The sequence below is a fragment of the Lissotriton helveticus genome, chromosome 6 (genome assembly GCF_964261635.1).
Source record: "Lissotriton helveticus chromosome 6, aLisHel1.1, whole genome shotgun sequence".
Classification (NCBI taxonomy): Eukaryota; Metazoa; Chordata; class Amphibia; order Caudata; family Salamandridae; genus Lissotriton; species Lissotriton helveticus.
In genome coordinates, this window is record NC_136067.1 from 69,973,362 (window position 1) to 69,990,190 (window position 16,829).

A 16,829-nucleotide genomic window follows, 5' to 3' on the forward strand; every position below is an offset into this window, starting at 1 on the left:
CCGCTGGCAAGTTGTTTGGAGTTTCACTCCTTGGAAGGCAAGTCTGCACTCACAACTTTGGGTTGGATCCATGAGCTTTTTCAGTAAGTACTCTCAAATACTAAGGGGTGTGCTTATGCTCTCGTGGGAAATAAAACTATAGTTCTGTGCCACACAGGCAACACAACCATCCCCATACACATTTCAGCTGCTGGAGAACATGGCAATAGAAATTCACATCTAGGTGCATGACGCACACACTTTGTTAAAGGTCACCTCTTTTAAGTTATCTTCCTGGCTTCAGAATGATTGGCTGAAACGCCCTTCAGTTAAATGCATGCAAGACAGAGGTCATCCTTTATGTAAATTGAGAAAGAACATAACAATATCATGTCTCCCAGCGATAAAGTGAAAGTAAACCCTTCAGCCTTAAATCGCTGTAATTTTTAAAGCTGCACATGGTAATGTGCATTATTTAGGTGGCATATAACAGGTTCTTGCTTCCACACTAAGGGGCCAATTACGATCTCGTTAGGAAGGGCTCCGAACGTGATGGAGCCGCTGTTTCGACCCAATTATCCCCCGGTCCGAACGACCAAGTACGATGCAAAAATCTTGTCCGTATTGAACGAATCGTTTCCGAACCCGATCCTGTCCACATGACTCGTTTGCAACCAAATCGTACCGCGTAATGGAACTGGCTTCCGAACGAGCGAGTACGATGCACGATTCGGGCAGCCGTAACGACTCAATTTTGCCAGGACGAAACGTCTGTCGGAGTCTGACTTCAGGGGGCTGTAGCAGGCCCCCATTCACCCAGGGCACTCCGAATAGGTCCCTTGGGGGTACCGATGGGACAACTCTTTCAGGCCATGCACAGTGTGGTAAGCACCAAGGGTGCCCACCATGGGTGCAGGCTTTTCCCCATCCAGGCCTATTTGCTATGGGAGCCTGTGTTTGCGAACGGTATACAGGCTCCCATAGAGTTCAATAGAAGTCTGAGCAAACCAAGTCCATCACAATACGGATGCATCGGAATCAGTCGCTCAGACTCCCGGAGCACGATTCGCTTGGAAAGCCCTCCGGATCCGAGTCGTACAGAGGGCTTTCCTAGCAAGATCGTAATCGGCCCCTAAGAGTTGTCGGAGAAACTAATAATTCTAGACTTGAATACTGTAACCATCCTATAATGTCAGATCTCACCTGAGTTTCTGCAGGAGCGAGAGGAGGAACGTGAAGCAAGTTCCCAACTTCACCCACCACCAAGACTGCCCAACATGTATCAAAGCTACTCGAGGTGGATTGGGGGAAGAGGGGATGGGAAAAGAAATAACATATGTCCCACGGAGTCAAAGTCAGGATGATGTGTAGTACCCAAATGTCGCTATTCACCTCCTGAATGTAAATAAGAGAATAGAGGGATCAGTGCATGTATACACCTTTGCAAAATACCATAACTGTTTTAACAGGAGTGTTTACATGAATGGCAATACTTGAATAAATCCACTCTTGCATGTTTATAAGTAAAGGACTGCATACACAGGAGTAGAATACAATCTATGAAAATAATGAAAACAGATTTAAACAAGGACAGGATATCTAAAAAAACATGACTCCAATATAGAAGGGTGACTGTGTGCATACTTAAGGTTGTAAGCAGCACGAGACAAAGAATTACTTCAATTACATCAAAAATATCAAAAGTCTGGTTCTATATAAATAGATATATACAATGACTTCTTGTATACATTTCTGACAAAACGCTAAGGTCAAAAACAAACTACCCAAAAATAGTGTAGAACCTTATTAAGTCTAAATACTTATTTCTTAGAATGTCCGAAACAAGGAATTGATATTTGGTGTGGAATTGTCTATTTCAGGGAAGTCACAGCTGTAAAACATAAGCAGAGTTTTAGCAGGCAAATGAGCATATCAGTTAAGTATTGCATATTTGGTTGACATCTTCACATTGGGGCAGTGCGCAATACGACCATTTGTAAATATTGATTCTTTAAGTTTTCTTATTGTATTTTGTAGGGGATCCTTGAGTGCTGAGCTGGAGCAGATTGCAGGAACTAGAGGACGCCAAGAACCAGTGAGAAGGCGTCATGCACGACGTGCAAATGACCCATAAGTGGAAGAAAGTGTTCCTACGGCAGAAGATTGCAGACGCGAAATCTAAAACGCTAAGCAATCTTCTGCTGTAAGAGGAGGGCTTTTCAGCTTCAAGCGCTCTGCTCCTGCCGCATCCAAAACCAGGAGTGCGGCAGGCCTGACAATATTGATCGTCATACAAAAAAAACCAATCAAACTACAAATGGGATAAATTCAGTCCAGCTAATCTGGTCCCTGTGAAAGAGAGGTGTCTTCACAGTCTAAAAGGCCCTTCACCGACTACCAGAGGAAGAACATGTGAAAGAAATATGAATGGCCAGCACGTGAATAGGTATGACCGAAAACCTATGTTATTTTTATTGTGGTTTTTGGGAAAAAGTGAGCTGGCGAGACAACTAAACAAATTTCTACAGAAGACCTTGTAAGACACAAACTCTGAGGGGCTGGAGGAACGTTTTGCCATCCTTCCCTTTACAGACTTCTGGACAATTATAGCAACAGTGAGCAACGTGACTGTAAACCTCTCTAATTAGCCTCTGAACCCCCAGGGTGATAGTGAGGGAGGACGCCAGTAGTAATGCTGCAGTACTGCAATAATTTGCCAGCAGTTTCTGCTTGACATGGCAGCCTGTGGGACAGGTAATCTAAGAATGTGTTAAGGAGGTCAAGTGCTGAAAGATATCTAAAGACACATTCTGGAATCATTGAGAACCATGGCACTGTCCAAATGATGAAAAAGAATGGATAGATCCAGGTGCCACCCTCAGGCCTCGCTCACCTTGAGTCGCTTGATTACTGCACTGGGCGCCATCATCGGATGTGGAGCTTAGGTTTAGCCCGAGTTCTTCAAACTTTTTCTTCTTACTGGTCAACGGGCTAATTACCTCGGTAGGCTCCGTTCGTCTCTTCATTGTTACTGTAATAGAAAGCCACAGATCATGTTTTAATATTTGTACAACTCGCCCCAAAGATGAAAGATCAGGTAGAAATACACCACTGAGAGTAAGGGAGCCTAGAGGCATACATAGACAACACCATGGAGTGAATGCTAGAATGATACTATTTAACTAAAATCAAGAACAATTGTACTGTGAACCGTTTTTTTTGTAAGTGGCATAAGACCGCTTTAAAAGAGGAGTGTAAGGAATGTCAGTTACCTATATTTGTCTGCTACGGGAAGCTTGTAGGAAGACAGGATTTTTTTGTATTGGGGGAACCGCCTTTGATTTGTCCCTTAGGTCAATAATTTCCCGTGTATCAGGTCCCTCAGGTTTGGGCCCTGTATCATGGTGTTTTTATGTTTTTCTAGCTTGATTGCACCCTTTACATCTTTCATTATGACTACATTGCTAAATGATACTGGAGAGAGGAGAGGGGAGTGCTTTGGAATTGCTTGTTTTTATGTTTTTTTGTACTAAAGCGAAGTGGCTCGTTCCAAGTTGCCATTATTTTTAATGTAGGTATAGAGCAAAATACAAAATATTGCAAGAAATAGCATACAAATGAGCACTGAGCAAAGGTCTTTTTCGGTCAGTGTCTCCGCTCTAAAATATTTTCCTCTAACCCCTAAAACTAACTAACTAAAGTTACTATATAAAGCAGCCCTATTGAAATATCATGCCAATTGTTCATCAGCCAGAGCTGAATATGCCAAAACAACTATCGAGAATGCTCAAAACCGGCCCAAAGCACTTTTTAAAATAGTGCAGGAACTCTCTGGCTCTTCCTGCCAACCAAAAGCTCCCTGTCTGGACACCGCACAGTGCAATGCTCTGGCAGAATTCTTCATAAACAAAATAGACAAAATCTATGCTGACTTCAAAGATGTTACTTCTTTTCCAATAGTCCTAGATTTTCCTAAAAATATTTCCATATCTGAAGATGTTATTCTAGACCCTTCCTTAGATGTTTCCCCTCAGCTTCTAGCTAACTGGGACCCGCTCAACCTGTCATCATTACATGAAATCATCAAAACTATCAAATCTGGCTCACCCCTTGACCCCTTTCCCCCACAAATCCTCCTTTCACTTGACACCCCTTCCCTCATGCTCATTCTGGAGCTCCTGAACTCTTCCCTTAGAGAGGCCATAGTTCCTAAGGCATGGAAACATGCCATGGTTTCACCATTACTGAAGAAAGCTACCGCAAATCCAGATGACCCCGCTAACTTTCGCCCAATTTCGCTTTTGCCCCTATTCTCCAAAATCTTGGAGAAACACATTGGTAGCCAACTTACCTACTTCACAGAAATAAATAACCTCCTGCACACATCCCAGTCGGGATTTAGGGCAGGTTTTTCAACCGAATCAACCCTCCTTGGGGTTTCTGAAACTATACGCCGGCAAGTTGATGAGGGGGAGACCGTGGCACTCATTTTACTCGACCTCAGTGCCGCATTTGACACGGTCTCCCACACCCTCCTCCTTAACACCTTGCAAACCTGTGGCATAACTGGACCTGCCCTGGCATGGCTAAAAAGTTTCCTCACAGATAGAACCTTCCAAGTCTTTTCTTCCACATCTTCTTCTAACCCTTATAAATCACTATTTGGAGTTCCCCAGGGTTCGACGTTGAGCCCCATCTTATTTAACTTGTACATCAGTCCCCTTGCCACCTTAGCCGAAAAATCTGGGTTGACGATTTACTCATATGCTGACGACACCCAGATCATTTACTCACTCTCTGCGAACTCCCACTCCAACCCGTCTTCCCTCTGTTCTGGTCTTAATAACATCGCCAAATGGATGTTTGACAACAAACTAAAACTCAACGGAGTAAAGACTGAACTGCTTCTGTTTGGGAAACACACCACCCTATGGTGCCCCCAACATTGGCCACCTCAGATGGGACCCACACCCACCCCCTCTAAAACCGCTCGCAATCTGAGCATCATTTTTGATGAACATCTGTCCATGAAACAACAAGCGGTCAGAGTGGCAGCCACTTGCTTCGCTATCCTCAAGTGGCTTAAGAAAATCAGGTGGATGCTCCCCCAGAATACACTAAAAACCGTAGTCCAAGCCCTAATTACATCTAGATTGGACTACGGCAACATCTTATATCTGGGGGCATGTAAAGAAGTCACTAGGAAACTTCAAACAGTGCAAAACGAAGCAGTTAGGCTGATATGCATGCTACCGAAAAAATCCCCAACTTCTTCTGGTCTTCGGAGTCTTCACTGGCTCCGTATCGAACACCGGGCAAAATTTAAAGCTCTGTGTTTTATGCACAGAATCAAGGCAGGCAAAGCCCCCTCCTATCTGAGCACCCTTGTTCACCAATACTGCCCCCAAGGACCTTACGCTCCTCCAGTCAACATAAATTTAGGATACCTAGGATCAACCTAGCTAGACAGGGAGGCCGTTCCTTCTCCTACCTGGCCCCCTCGCTTTGGAACTCGCTCCCGATCCAGCTGCGCACTGATGATTGCTACTTCCAATTCCGTAGGAACCTAAAAACATGGCTGTTTAACCAATAATTTAATCAAATAGACCTCTGTCCCCTTCTGTACTCTTGCTCTTTTAGTCCTTAGCGCCGGGAAACCTCTGGGTAGCTGCGCGCTCTACAAAAATAAATATAATAATAATAAAACCCCGATTTTAAAAATGCATGCCTGCTTGCAGCACCTAGCTGCCCACAGGCAGTGGCGAGGGTGGGGAGGAATCGCAGGTCTAGAAAGACATCTGTAAATTAACCTTCAGTCCTATTTATTAAAAAAACCTGACCGCTAGTTCAGTCATCCCCATTATAAACTGATTTCAGAAAGCAAGCATCTGAAAGAGATGATGCAGTAATGGGTGGCCTGCTACAGTGGGTATAGTCGCCTGGAAATACCATTCTTGGTGAACCAGTAGCAGTATCATCCACCAGTTCAAGTGCTCGAAACCATAGTTTGTAAAATGTAATTCCTTCAAGGAACATCAGAAGAACTTTGGTTATATTCATCTGAACAACCTCCTTTCATGAGCAAATATGTGCTGCTTCGTCTTCACGTCGGGTTTCTGGCAATATTAGAATTCCTCACTTAGGGGGCGTGGCTTGGACGGCAATGTGGACGGTCGTCTGAGTCCACTCGCTCCGCACCCCTGAGGCAAACTAAGGCCATTACTACCCGCCAAACAAGTTTGTGTTAACCAAGCAAAGAAGATTCAGGCAGGGGAAAGGCGAGGCTACAAGCGAGTCGAAGAACGGCGAGACTGGGTTACCACAGCACGAAGATACCGCCCTTCGAAGCCCCAGAGACCCCGGCGAAGGTGCAGACACCTAAAATGGCACCAGGAGCGTAACCGGAAGAGAAGCCACGGCCGCCGAACAAAGCAATCGCAGGGAGAGGGAAGAAGGAGCAGCACTAGAACAACCCCAATGAGCCCCGCAGGGATAGCGACCAATGCTAACAGCGGAAGGCAGTGGAGGTGAGCGGAGCAAAGTGCTTAGCGAAGTAGATCGGCGGTTCAGCGAAAACAATACGGCGCAATAACAAACATCGCAGGGATCTGCAGAGGAAGCCAGCAAGTGGGCAAGCGGCTCATGGTGGCTGTTGGCTGCGGTCTCCTCCGGGACAACGGGAACGGCAACTAGGAAGAAACCGGAAAATCAAGGGGGCCGCCATTACCGGAAGTGAAGAGGCAAGTAAACAACAAATGCCGGAAATGGTGCACACCCAGTAGAACGCACGGACCGCAACTACTGAAACTCCGTAATCACTTCAACAGCACACAGAGGCACCTCCTAAGAGCGACGGCGGACAAAAGCGGTGGCTCGGTAGGGCATAACGAGGGTGAGGCGGGCGCGAAGGAAGCGAGCGAGCGCGTGTGTGGAGCAGCGGCAGGACAGCGAACGAAGCGCAAGCAAGTAAGCCCAAACGCCACGACCGTAACCCCCCCCCCCCCCAGCAGGTGCGCAGAAACAAGCAGACAACAGGCACCAAGAGGGGGGCACCTAGAGGGGGAAAGCGGCAACAAAGGGGAAGTGCTAACCACACACCGCGTACACGCAAGGAGAGATGCGCCTTACAGCCCACCCCTAAGGACCCCTAAGAGCTGAAGCCGAAAACACTTGCAAGTAAGAACGACTTAAGGTGCCTACGTGAGACAACTCAGAAGCGGAAACAGAAGCTAGGAGAGCACATCTGCGCAACTTCAGCCGCACACTCACTCAAGCTTCGCTAGGCGGACGGCGCTAAGCCGCGGCCCGCAAACGAGACAAAGCACAAGCTGGCAGGACTCAAAGCCAAGACTAGAACAAGGCACATTAGAGAGCCAAGCAGGTACAGATCACAAGGACTCTGCGCATCAACATCGAAAGCGACTCCAATAAGCGCGCCGGGAGCGACCCAAAAGGGAGGGCGACTAGGCAATATCCTGTCACGCAGAGGCATCGGAACTATGGCGAACATTGAGGGGAAAGCAATCGGAGACCAAAAGAAGCCCAAAATAGACAATCAGAGTTCCCCAATGAAAACCAAAGGCGAAACAGCCACCCTAGAGACAATCCTAAAGATAATAAACGAAGGGAATGAGGTAGCGAAGGAAACGAAGCTAAAGGTGGAGAACATGCAACTGGAGCTGGCGGCAATAAGAGCAGATCTCCACAGAACCAACACGAGAATGGAAGCTGCAGAAGAACGCATCAGCTCAGTGGAAAATGCTACCAAAGACAACACCAAAACCATAGCAGAATGCCAGAAGGTCACGAAGGCCATACAAAAACAACTAGCTGAGCAGGACGACAGGGCCAGAAGAGGCATTATAAGGATCCTGGGTGTGCCAGAGGGGGCAGAAGACAAGGCGGGCTCATGCGCAGCTATGCTTGAGGAGATGATCCCCCAACTCACAGGCATTAACTTTGGAAGGCAGTTCGAAGTGCAAAAGGCCTACAGGGTTCCGGCAGGAAAGCCAGCGACTGGGAAAGGACCAAGACCGATCATATGCAACCCGCTGAGAGCGTGCCAAACTGAGGCCATCTTTGCCTTCGCCAGGAAAAATCAGAACCTAACATGGGCAGGATCCAAAATTGTGCTGACCCAAGACTACTCAAGGCCAACGGTCGAGATCAGAAAGGGGTTTCTGGCCCTCAGGGAGACCCTGCGAAGAAGGGGCGCCAGTTTCAGCTTTGTGGGCCCGGCCCGATTCAAAGTCACGGATAAGTGGAAAATGATGGTATTTGAGAACCCAGATGACCTAAGACGGTACCTGCAAGGCCCACCAGCCGAGGAGATGGAAGAAACAAAAAACTCAGGGGCAGCGAAAAGAAGTGCCTCTCCCGACGTGACCGGTCAATCGGAGTAAGGCTCCACCACAGGCAATATGAAAACACGTCTACCTCAATATAACCAAGCACATTATGAACTGGTTACCAGCCCACGCTCAAGAGCTCGCTAAAAATCTACCTCAGGTCTGGGAAGGTGTACGACAGGGAAGTCTAATACCAAAGACTGAAAGGGCAAAAGTGAACTACCGAACTACCGAGCAGACTGTTTACGCCTCCACTTTCAAGGCCCTGCCAAATAAAGAACACAACTTTACCTCAGGGACGATGCGGCGCAAAGGAACTTTGTCGTCGCACACCCACTCAGCAAGTAAGGGGGGGAGGGGGCAGGAGGGGAGGGGAGGGCAGGGGAGGCAGGGGAGGGTGGGGGAGCGGGGAGCACATGCATGGGGGTACTTTTCTTTACTATCCTCTTCACTACTTTTCCCTTTCATCTACTTCTACATCTACATCTAGGAGCAGCAAGCGCAAGCGTAAGCACAGGCACCGACGAGCAACACGAGCAACAGGAAAAGGGGAACAAAGCAGAACATACAGAGTAAGGCCATACAGATCGCAAACCTTTAAACCACACAGATGACGCACAACACTCAGACAAACCTCTCATCGGATGTTAAGATAGTATCACTGAACGTTAAAGGTCTTAACAGTCCGGTGAAAAGAAGGAAAGTACTTGAACACCTCAGGAAGCTCAGGGCCGATATAATTGTACTACAAGAGACAAGACTAGAGGCCGATGACAATACAGCGCCTCAGAGCCAGCTGGATAGGCGATGTTATAGGGTCACCGGCACAGAACAAGAAAAATGGGGTGGTGACAATAACGAGCAAGACCTCAAAGCTAACAGTGGTAGACTCACAGGCAGACACCCAGGGAAGATCTCTTGTGACTAGCCTAAGAAGAGCGGGGGAAACAATACACGTAGCCAACATATATGGTCCAAACACTGAGGATAAGCCCTTCTGGGATGGAGTGGGAGCACAACTGCACACCCTGCCACTAGATGACCTGCTCGTAGTTGCTGGCGACATGAACCAGGTCCTAGACCCGGCAATTGACAAACACCCGCACAGACCGAGCCCAGCCACACAAAGAGGCAACATCCTTAAGAACCTGTGCTCCAAACTTAGCCTGAAAGACCCGTGGCGCCTAAGTAACCCAGACGCTAGAGAATATACCTTCTACTCAAACCCTCACAACTCCTACAGCCGAATAGATTACATTCTCATGTCAGAAACACATACCCACCTCATAGACCACACGGAAATTGGCCCCAGGACCATTTCTGATCACTCGCATATCAGTCTGACCCTCTCAGGGAAACACAACGAAAAACCAACCCGAAGATGGCGCTTTGATGACAGTCTGCTCAACAACATCTCTGCGAGAGCAGAGATAGAGGCGGCTGTAAAAGAGTACATAACAATTAATGACACCCCAGAGACAGACAGAGGAATGCTATGGGACGCTTTGAAAGCTACCATCAGGGGGACCGTCATGACAATAAAAGGCAGGCTGAACAAAGAAAGAAACAAAAAAATTGCAGACCTAGAAAAAGAAATTAAAAATCTAGAGAACGGACACATAGCCAACCTAGAAGATAAGAACACACTCACAAGCCTAACTAAACAGAAGTACGAACTCAACAGAATACTGAGCGAGAGAGCAGGGACCTGGATCAATAAATACAAATCTATCAACCTGTGCACAGCAAACAAAGCAGGGAAAAACCTAGCGTCCTACCTAAAGGGGAGACAGAAACAGCACTCGATTGGGGCAATTACAGATGGTCACAACAAGTCACAGACCGCAAACAAAGAAATTTTGGAAGTCTTCAGAGACTTCTACGAGGGACTATACACAAGAGACGAAACACTAAAAGACGATGGAGGCAAACAATTACTAGGCAGCATATCAACACCAACGCTATCAGAAAAGGAACTAAACATCCTCGAGCGGGACATAACTGAGGACGAGATTGGGAAAGCCACGACAAGCTTGAAAGACAACAAGGCACCAGGGCCAGACGGCTTCACGGCCGGTTTTTACAAACAGTACCTACACATTCTCAAACCAACCATGCAAGAAGTATTCACGAAATGTGTCCAGAATGGACGCATGACACAGTCAATGGCGGAAGCAAACATAATAGTTATACCAAAGGAAGGTAAAGACACCAACCAGGCAAAGAATTTTAGACCAATCTCACTCATAAACGTAGATTGTAAAATCTACGCAAAAATACTAGCAACCAGAATCAATGCATACCTACCTAAGCTTATACACAGCTCCCAAGTAGGCTACCTTAAGAACCGTATGTCGCACGACAACACAAGGCTACTATGCCACATAATTAACCATTCCTCCAAAAGCAGCAATGTCATGATAGCCTTAGACGCAGAAAAAGCTTTCGACAGGGTGTCATGGCCATACCTAGACCAATGCCTGGAAAAATTTGGGCTTGGTCCCAGCTATAGGAAGATGGTAATGGCCCTCTACAACGACCCCAAAGCACGGGTGGTGGTAAACGGAGGCACATCAGACATACTCCATCTAGGCAGGGGGACCAGACAAGGGTGCCCGCTCTCACCAGCTCTATTCCTGCTAGCGATAGAACCACTATTAACCATGATCAGGAATAATAAAGACATAGCAGGAATACCGGTAGAGGAAGAAACCTTTAAGCTAGCGGCGTATGCAGATGACGTACTAATAGTCACAGAGGACCCAGAGAGATCCATCAAGGCGCTGATGGACACAATAGAACAATACGCCCAGGTCTCGGGGTACAAACTGAACAGGGACAAATCCGAATGCAAACCGCTGAACGTACACACAACAAAAACGGTGCTAGGCACATTCGGCCTAACATGGCAGCAGAAGCCCATAAAATATCTAGGCCTCCTCTTCGAGAGAGACCTAAAAGCCACACTGGAACATAACGAGCAAGCCACTCTTCAGAAAATTAAGGAAAGAGTCGAAGGGTGGTCTCCCAAATTCACAACATGGTGGGGAAGAGTGGAAACTATTAAAATGATGCTGACACCAATGGTCAATTACATGCTGGGCATGCTGCCTCTACTGAATACGGAAGACTTCCACAAGAGACTAGACAAAATGCTGAACAACTTTCTGTGGAGGGGGAAGAAGCCCAGAATAGCCCTACACAAGCTTAGACTGTCGAAAGACCTGGGAGGCCTCAACTTAACAAATTTCAAAAAATTCCAGGTGGCGTGCATAGCAAGACAGGGGCTCCACTGGCTCGACCCGAGACCGGACTACACTCCCGCGTGGCTTTCGCTGGAGCGGGGATTACTAAAAGGGATGAACCCGGTCACTCTTCTCACCGCCACCAGACACCCGGCGCTCAAGGACAACCCCGTCCTAAAGAATACAAAAACAGCACTCCTAAGCGTAGACAAACTGATGGCAATTAGCATAAAGAAAAGTAGATTCGAGTCCATCTGGCACAACCCCACGATTAAGTATAGAGACAAAACTCTGAACATGCCCTCTTGGTATAGACATGGAGTCTCCACCACCAATGACCTTCAGAAACAAGGCACGCACCTCACCTTTGATACACTTAGGGTAGAGCATAACCTACAGAGCATAGAACTATACAACTTCCTGAAGATCAAGGTAGCAATAAGGAAGGCAAACCTTAACGGTCCAACACCATCACTCATACAACACGCCGCCAAACTAAACTCAATAGGCCACCAAGTAGCACACCTCTACAAATCCCTAAGCCCCAAATCCACCAAACTCAACAACAAAATCACGAATTTTTGGGAGACAATAGCGGGGAGGGTGATAAGTGAGGACAAGAAAGCAGAGCTATGGAGATCCACCGCTAGGAAAAAGGTAACGGCAACGCTAAACCAGACCAAATTCTGGCTAGTACATAAGGCCTACTGGACACCAGCCCGTCTAGCAGGCATGGGGATTAGAGAGAGCGACTCATGCTGGAACTGCGGCAAGGGGAAGGGAGACCTGGAACACCTACTGTTTAGCTGCTCTAAGGTTAGAGAGTTCTGGAAACAGATCGAAGAACTAATTAACGAGATTATAGGGATAACCTTGCACATAGACTTCCACAGCCTGGTACTGGGCTTTACCTCCCCAACAATCACGACTACAGAAGACCGCGACCTAATTGATCTGCTGCTGACTGCGGCAGTCAAAATGGTCCTCAGTAACTGGAAAGACACAGCAAAAGCAACACCAAAAGCATGGTTTAACTGGATCACCTACCTACGAGGTGCCGACAACATCACAGCGACATACTCACCGAAAACACACAGGCAGTCGAATATGTGGGGCTCCCTAGACAACTACCTAGCATCGCATAAACCACCATAAGGACTAAGCCAGACAAGCGGGGAAGCGGCCCACATAGCCAGTCACATAGCCAGTCTCTGTGCGCACAACAAAAATGCAACCTGCATTGCTCCTTTTTCTATGTTATGTTATGTTATGTTATGTTATGTTATGTTATGTTATGTTATACATTTATTTTTATAGCGCACGGCTACTCGAAAAGAGTGTCCCGGCGCTTTATCGAGGCAGCTCAAAATAAAAAACATAACACCATACAGCGAACAACTGAAACAGAAAGAAAACAACAAAGATACTAAAGGTTAAAAAGCCAGGTCTTCAGGCTCTTCCTGAAGTGAAGCAGATTAGAAGAGGACCGTAGGGCCAGAGGCAGGGTGTTCCACAGCTGAGGGGCCCTCAAACTAAAGGAGCGCCCCCCAGTGCGTGCCTTCCTAATTCGAGGAACCACAGCCAAAAACAAAGATTCAGATCGCAAAGATCTGGCCGGGCGGTAAAAGGCGAGCCTGCGTTGGAGATACTTCGCTCCCACGCCAAAGAGCGCTTTATGCGCCAACGTCAGAACTTTAAACATGATCCGCTTCCGGATGGGCAGCCAATGAAGCGACTGCAACAAACCGGAGGCTCCTACCCGCCTATGGAGGCCAAAAATTGCGCGGGCTGCAGCATTCTGCACAACCTGCAGCGCTGAACAAGATAGTCCGGGAGACCACTGTACAGGACATTAGCATAGTCCAATCTGGAACCAATAAGGCCTGCACAGTGATCTTTCTGTGCTCTTCTGTGAGCAGAGGCAAAAACTTCCGGAGCATCTTGAGTAGCCCAAAACAAGTGCCCGTTAGGCCACGAACATGTGGCACCAGCGTCAGGCTGTTGTCCATCTTTACTCCCAGATTCTTTGCCACCAGCGATGCCAGGGCAGGGGGACACATATCTGTGGGCCACCAGGCCCGCCCGTCGGGGTCAAGGGAGCAGCCGAAGAACAACACCTCCGACTTATCGGAATTGGCCTTGAGGCCATTCGACTGGAACCAGCTGAAGACCAACTCCAAGCAGCCCCGGATATTCTCCCCATCGAAAGCCTGATCTTTCCCACACGTGAAGATCAACTGCGTGTCATCAGCGTAGGAAACGATCTGGGCCCCAGAAGACTCCACCAGTGCCGCCAAAGGTGTCATAAAGATGTTAAAGAGAGTCGGGCTCAACACAGATCCCTGCGGAACACCGACTACCAATGGCGGCATCTCGGCGGAGCTCGGAGAGGCCCAGACCGTTTGTCGGCGGCCCTCCAGGAAAGATGAAAACCAATCAAGCACCGTCCCCCTCAGACCGATGTCATGAAGTCTGGCGAGAAGCATCTCGTGGGGGACGGTGTCAAAGGCCGCCGACAGATCAAGCATGACAAGCATGGCGCGGCCTCCAGAGTCCAGTGTCTCCCTAATGATCTCTGACACCTCCAACAGTGCCGTCTCCGTACTTAAATTAGGGCGGAAACCGGACTGTGAAGGATGTAGCAGATCACTGGATTCAAGAAAGCTGGAAAGAACGCCGTGCACATGCTTCTCCGTGATCTTGGCCAACGCCGGGAGGAGGGAGATCGGCCTGTAATTGGCCAGAACCTCCGGATCAAGCCCAGGCTTCTTGAGGAGGGGGATCACCATCGCCCTTTTCTAGGGCGATGGGACCTGCCCCTCCCTCAAAGACAAGTTCACAAGAGGATTGACCACAGGGTTGACCACAGTCGCCATCTTAGCCAAAAATTTAGCCAGGCAGGGATCTAATGGCGAACCCGACTTGAGATTGGCCAGAAGCGCCAAGGAAGCATCGATGGAGATAGGTGGGAACTCTGCGAGAACCACAGCCTGCGAGGGCAGCCACGCCGGTCCCGCCACCCCACTAGCATGCACCTCTGCTGAGCCCACTGCGAAAGAGTCCTGGATGGACTTAATCTTATCCGTGAAAAATCTGGCCAGGTCACAGACCCACAACTCAGATGGAACCCCTTGGGGCAAGTTGGATCTGGGGGCCATGAACTCCCTAACTACAGCGAAGATCTCCTTACATGAGTTTGAGGCGGCCTCAATCCTCCTGGCCAAGAAAACCTTTTTTTCACGGAGAATATCACAGTGGTAGGCTTTGACCATAGACCTATAAGCCACTCTGGCCTCCTGGTCATAGTGGAGGCGCCACGCCCTTTCTGCCACCTTACATTGGCGACGGGTGGCCCACAATGCCTCGGTGAACCAGGAGGCCGAAACCCTCTTGATCTTATTTCTCGGGGCCAGAACGGGGGCCAGATCATTCAGCCTCTCCGTCAACCACCTCTGTAGGGACTCAACGTCCTGCTCTAAGTTGCCTGCTAGAGGGCACGGATGGTCCACAGCCGCCTGGTTTAACATCTCAGGCGTGACTCTATGCAGAGCACTCCGCGCCGTGCCATGCTGTCTCGGCACGCTACAAGGGGGTTTCTTGCTGGCTAATACCGAGAATCTGGCCAGCCTATGGTCAGTCCAAAGCACCGGAAGGAGCTCGATGTCGTAGAGAGGGATTGAAGAGAAAACCTGGTCCAAGGTGTGTCCCTTGTCATGAGTGGGGCCTGTGAGAAAAGGGACAAGGCCCAGAGAAGCCGTGATATCCTGCAGTTTGTTGGCATCCGAATCACCGGCGACATCCATATGGAAGTTAAAGTCTCCTGCCAAAAGACAGTGCTGCGCACTCAAGGCCAGCCCAGCAATGGCAGCCTGGAGGTCGACGAAAAAAGATCCAACTGGGCCAGGGGGTCTATACACCAACAGCCCTTTCAGGGCTTGTTGCGGGGTCAGTCTGATGGTAAATGCAAGAGATTCAGATCCTGCGATGACGTTAAGAGGGAGAATAGAGCAGGAAACTGCTTTATTCACTACCACCGCTACCCCACCTCCCCTGCCTTTGGCTCTATCTTGCCGGAAGATGATATAATCCGGGGGAATCGCCGCCATGATGTCTGGATTGGACAGCTCCCCCAACCAGGTTTCAGTCAGCAGCAGGCAGAGTGGCTTTTCTCTCACAAGGAGGTCAAAGATCTCCAGAGCATGCTTGCCTACCGATCTAGTATTGAGCAGCAGGAAAAGATGTCTCACTCGATCCTCACCTCTCCCTTGTGAGGAGACGGGGGCATAATTAGGCACCCAGCCGCAACCCGGGCAAAGCCGTTTACCCCTGTAACGGCCCGGGAACACAGATCGGCATGCACAGGGACGTTTTTGCAAAGCGCAAAGTTCCCTAGCGGAATAACAAATCATCTTGCCCAAGAACAGTATACCACCAGAACCTACCGCCGCTCCGCCGCCTCCGAGACGCTGACGGGCGCAGACGGGCAGGACTCTGGCAAGACTCAGGCAAAGCGAAGGCCGACCCGCTACGCGATCCCGCTACGCTCTGAGGACTGGTTTAAATAGTGCCTCCAGGTGAGGGGCAAAGCGCACCACCAGGACACTCAAGATGGCGCTCAAAGAGTGTCAATGCCCTTCCCAAAATGGCGGCCGTTAAACAGACTCGGGAGACCCCCGACCACCCCAGAACCGGGTCCGCTCGAGCAGCGGTGCTTCACAATTAATGTGCAGGTGAGGGGAGAGTCCAGTAGATACCTCTATTTTAAAAACAGGGTCAAGGAAACAAAAACGAACAAAGATAAAAAACGGGAGTTTAAAAGCAAAACAGCCTCACCGCGCAGCGCAGTAAGCTATAATGAGCTGCCAGCACCTAAACGCTGAGACCTATATATCTATCTCTCTCTATCTCCTTCCCTCCGGGGCGTGGGACCAAGGATGACAACCGAGCAACGCAAAGGGGCGGCAACTGAACTTGATAGACTGGCAATCTGGCAATCAGACTAATGCCAATAAGACTGGAGACTGGAAGCCGGCAGCGATCCCCCCCCTCACTCCCCCCCCGGGGGGCGTTTTTCTTCTTTCTTTCTCTCCCTCTCTTTCCTCTTCCTTCACCCATGTATATTGTATGCTCCATGTAAATATATATTTTTCTACAATAAAAAATTACAGAAAAAAAAAAGAAAAAAAAAAAAAATAAGAATTCCTCACTTAGGTGCAAACCTCCCCCAGCTGAGAGAGAATGCAAGTTATGACTTCAC

General features: G+C 48.6%; 1 protein-coding gene across 3 annotated transcripts in view; it reads right to left on the minus strand.

Annotated features, from left to right (window-relative positions):
* LOC144762234 (uncharacterized) overlaps window positions 1-16,829 on the minus strand; it is a 407,676-nt gene that overhangs the window by 376,091 nt on the left and 14,756 nt on the right. For all 3 annotated transcript variants that reach the window (XM_078647378.1, XM_078647376.1, XM_078647377.1), the window contains exon 2: window positions 2,873-3,010. In XM_078647378.1, coding sequence (XP_078503504.1) covers window positions 2,873-3,010 — 138 coding nt within the window. The remainder of the gene's footprint in view (window positions 1-2,872; window positions 3,011-16,829) is intronic.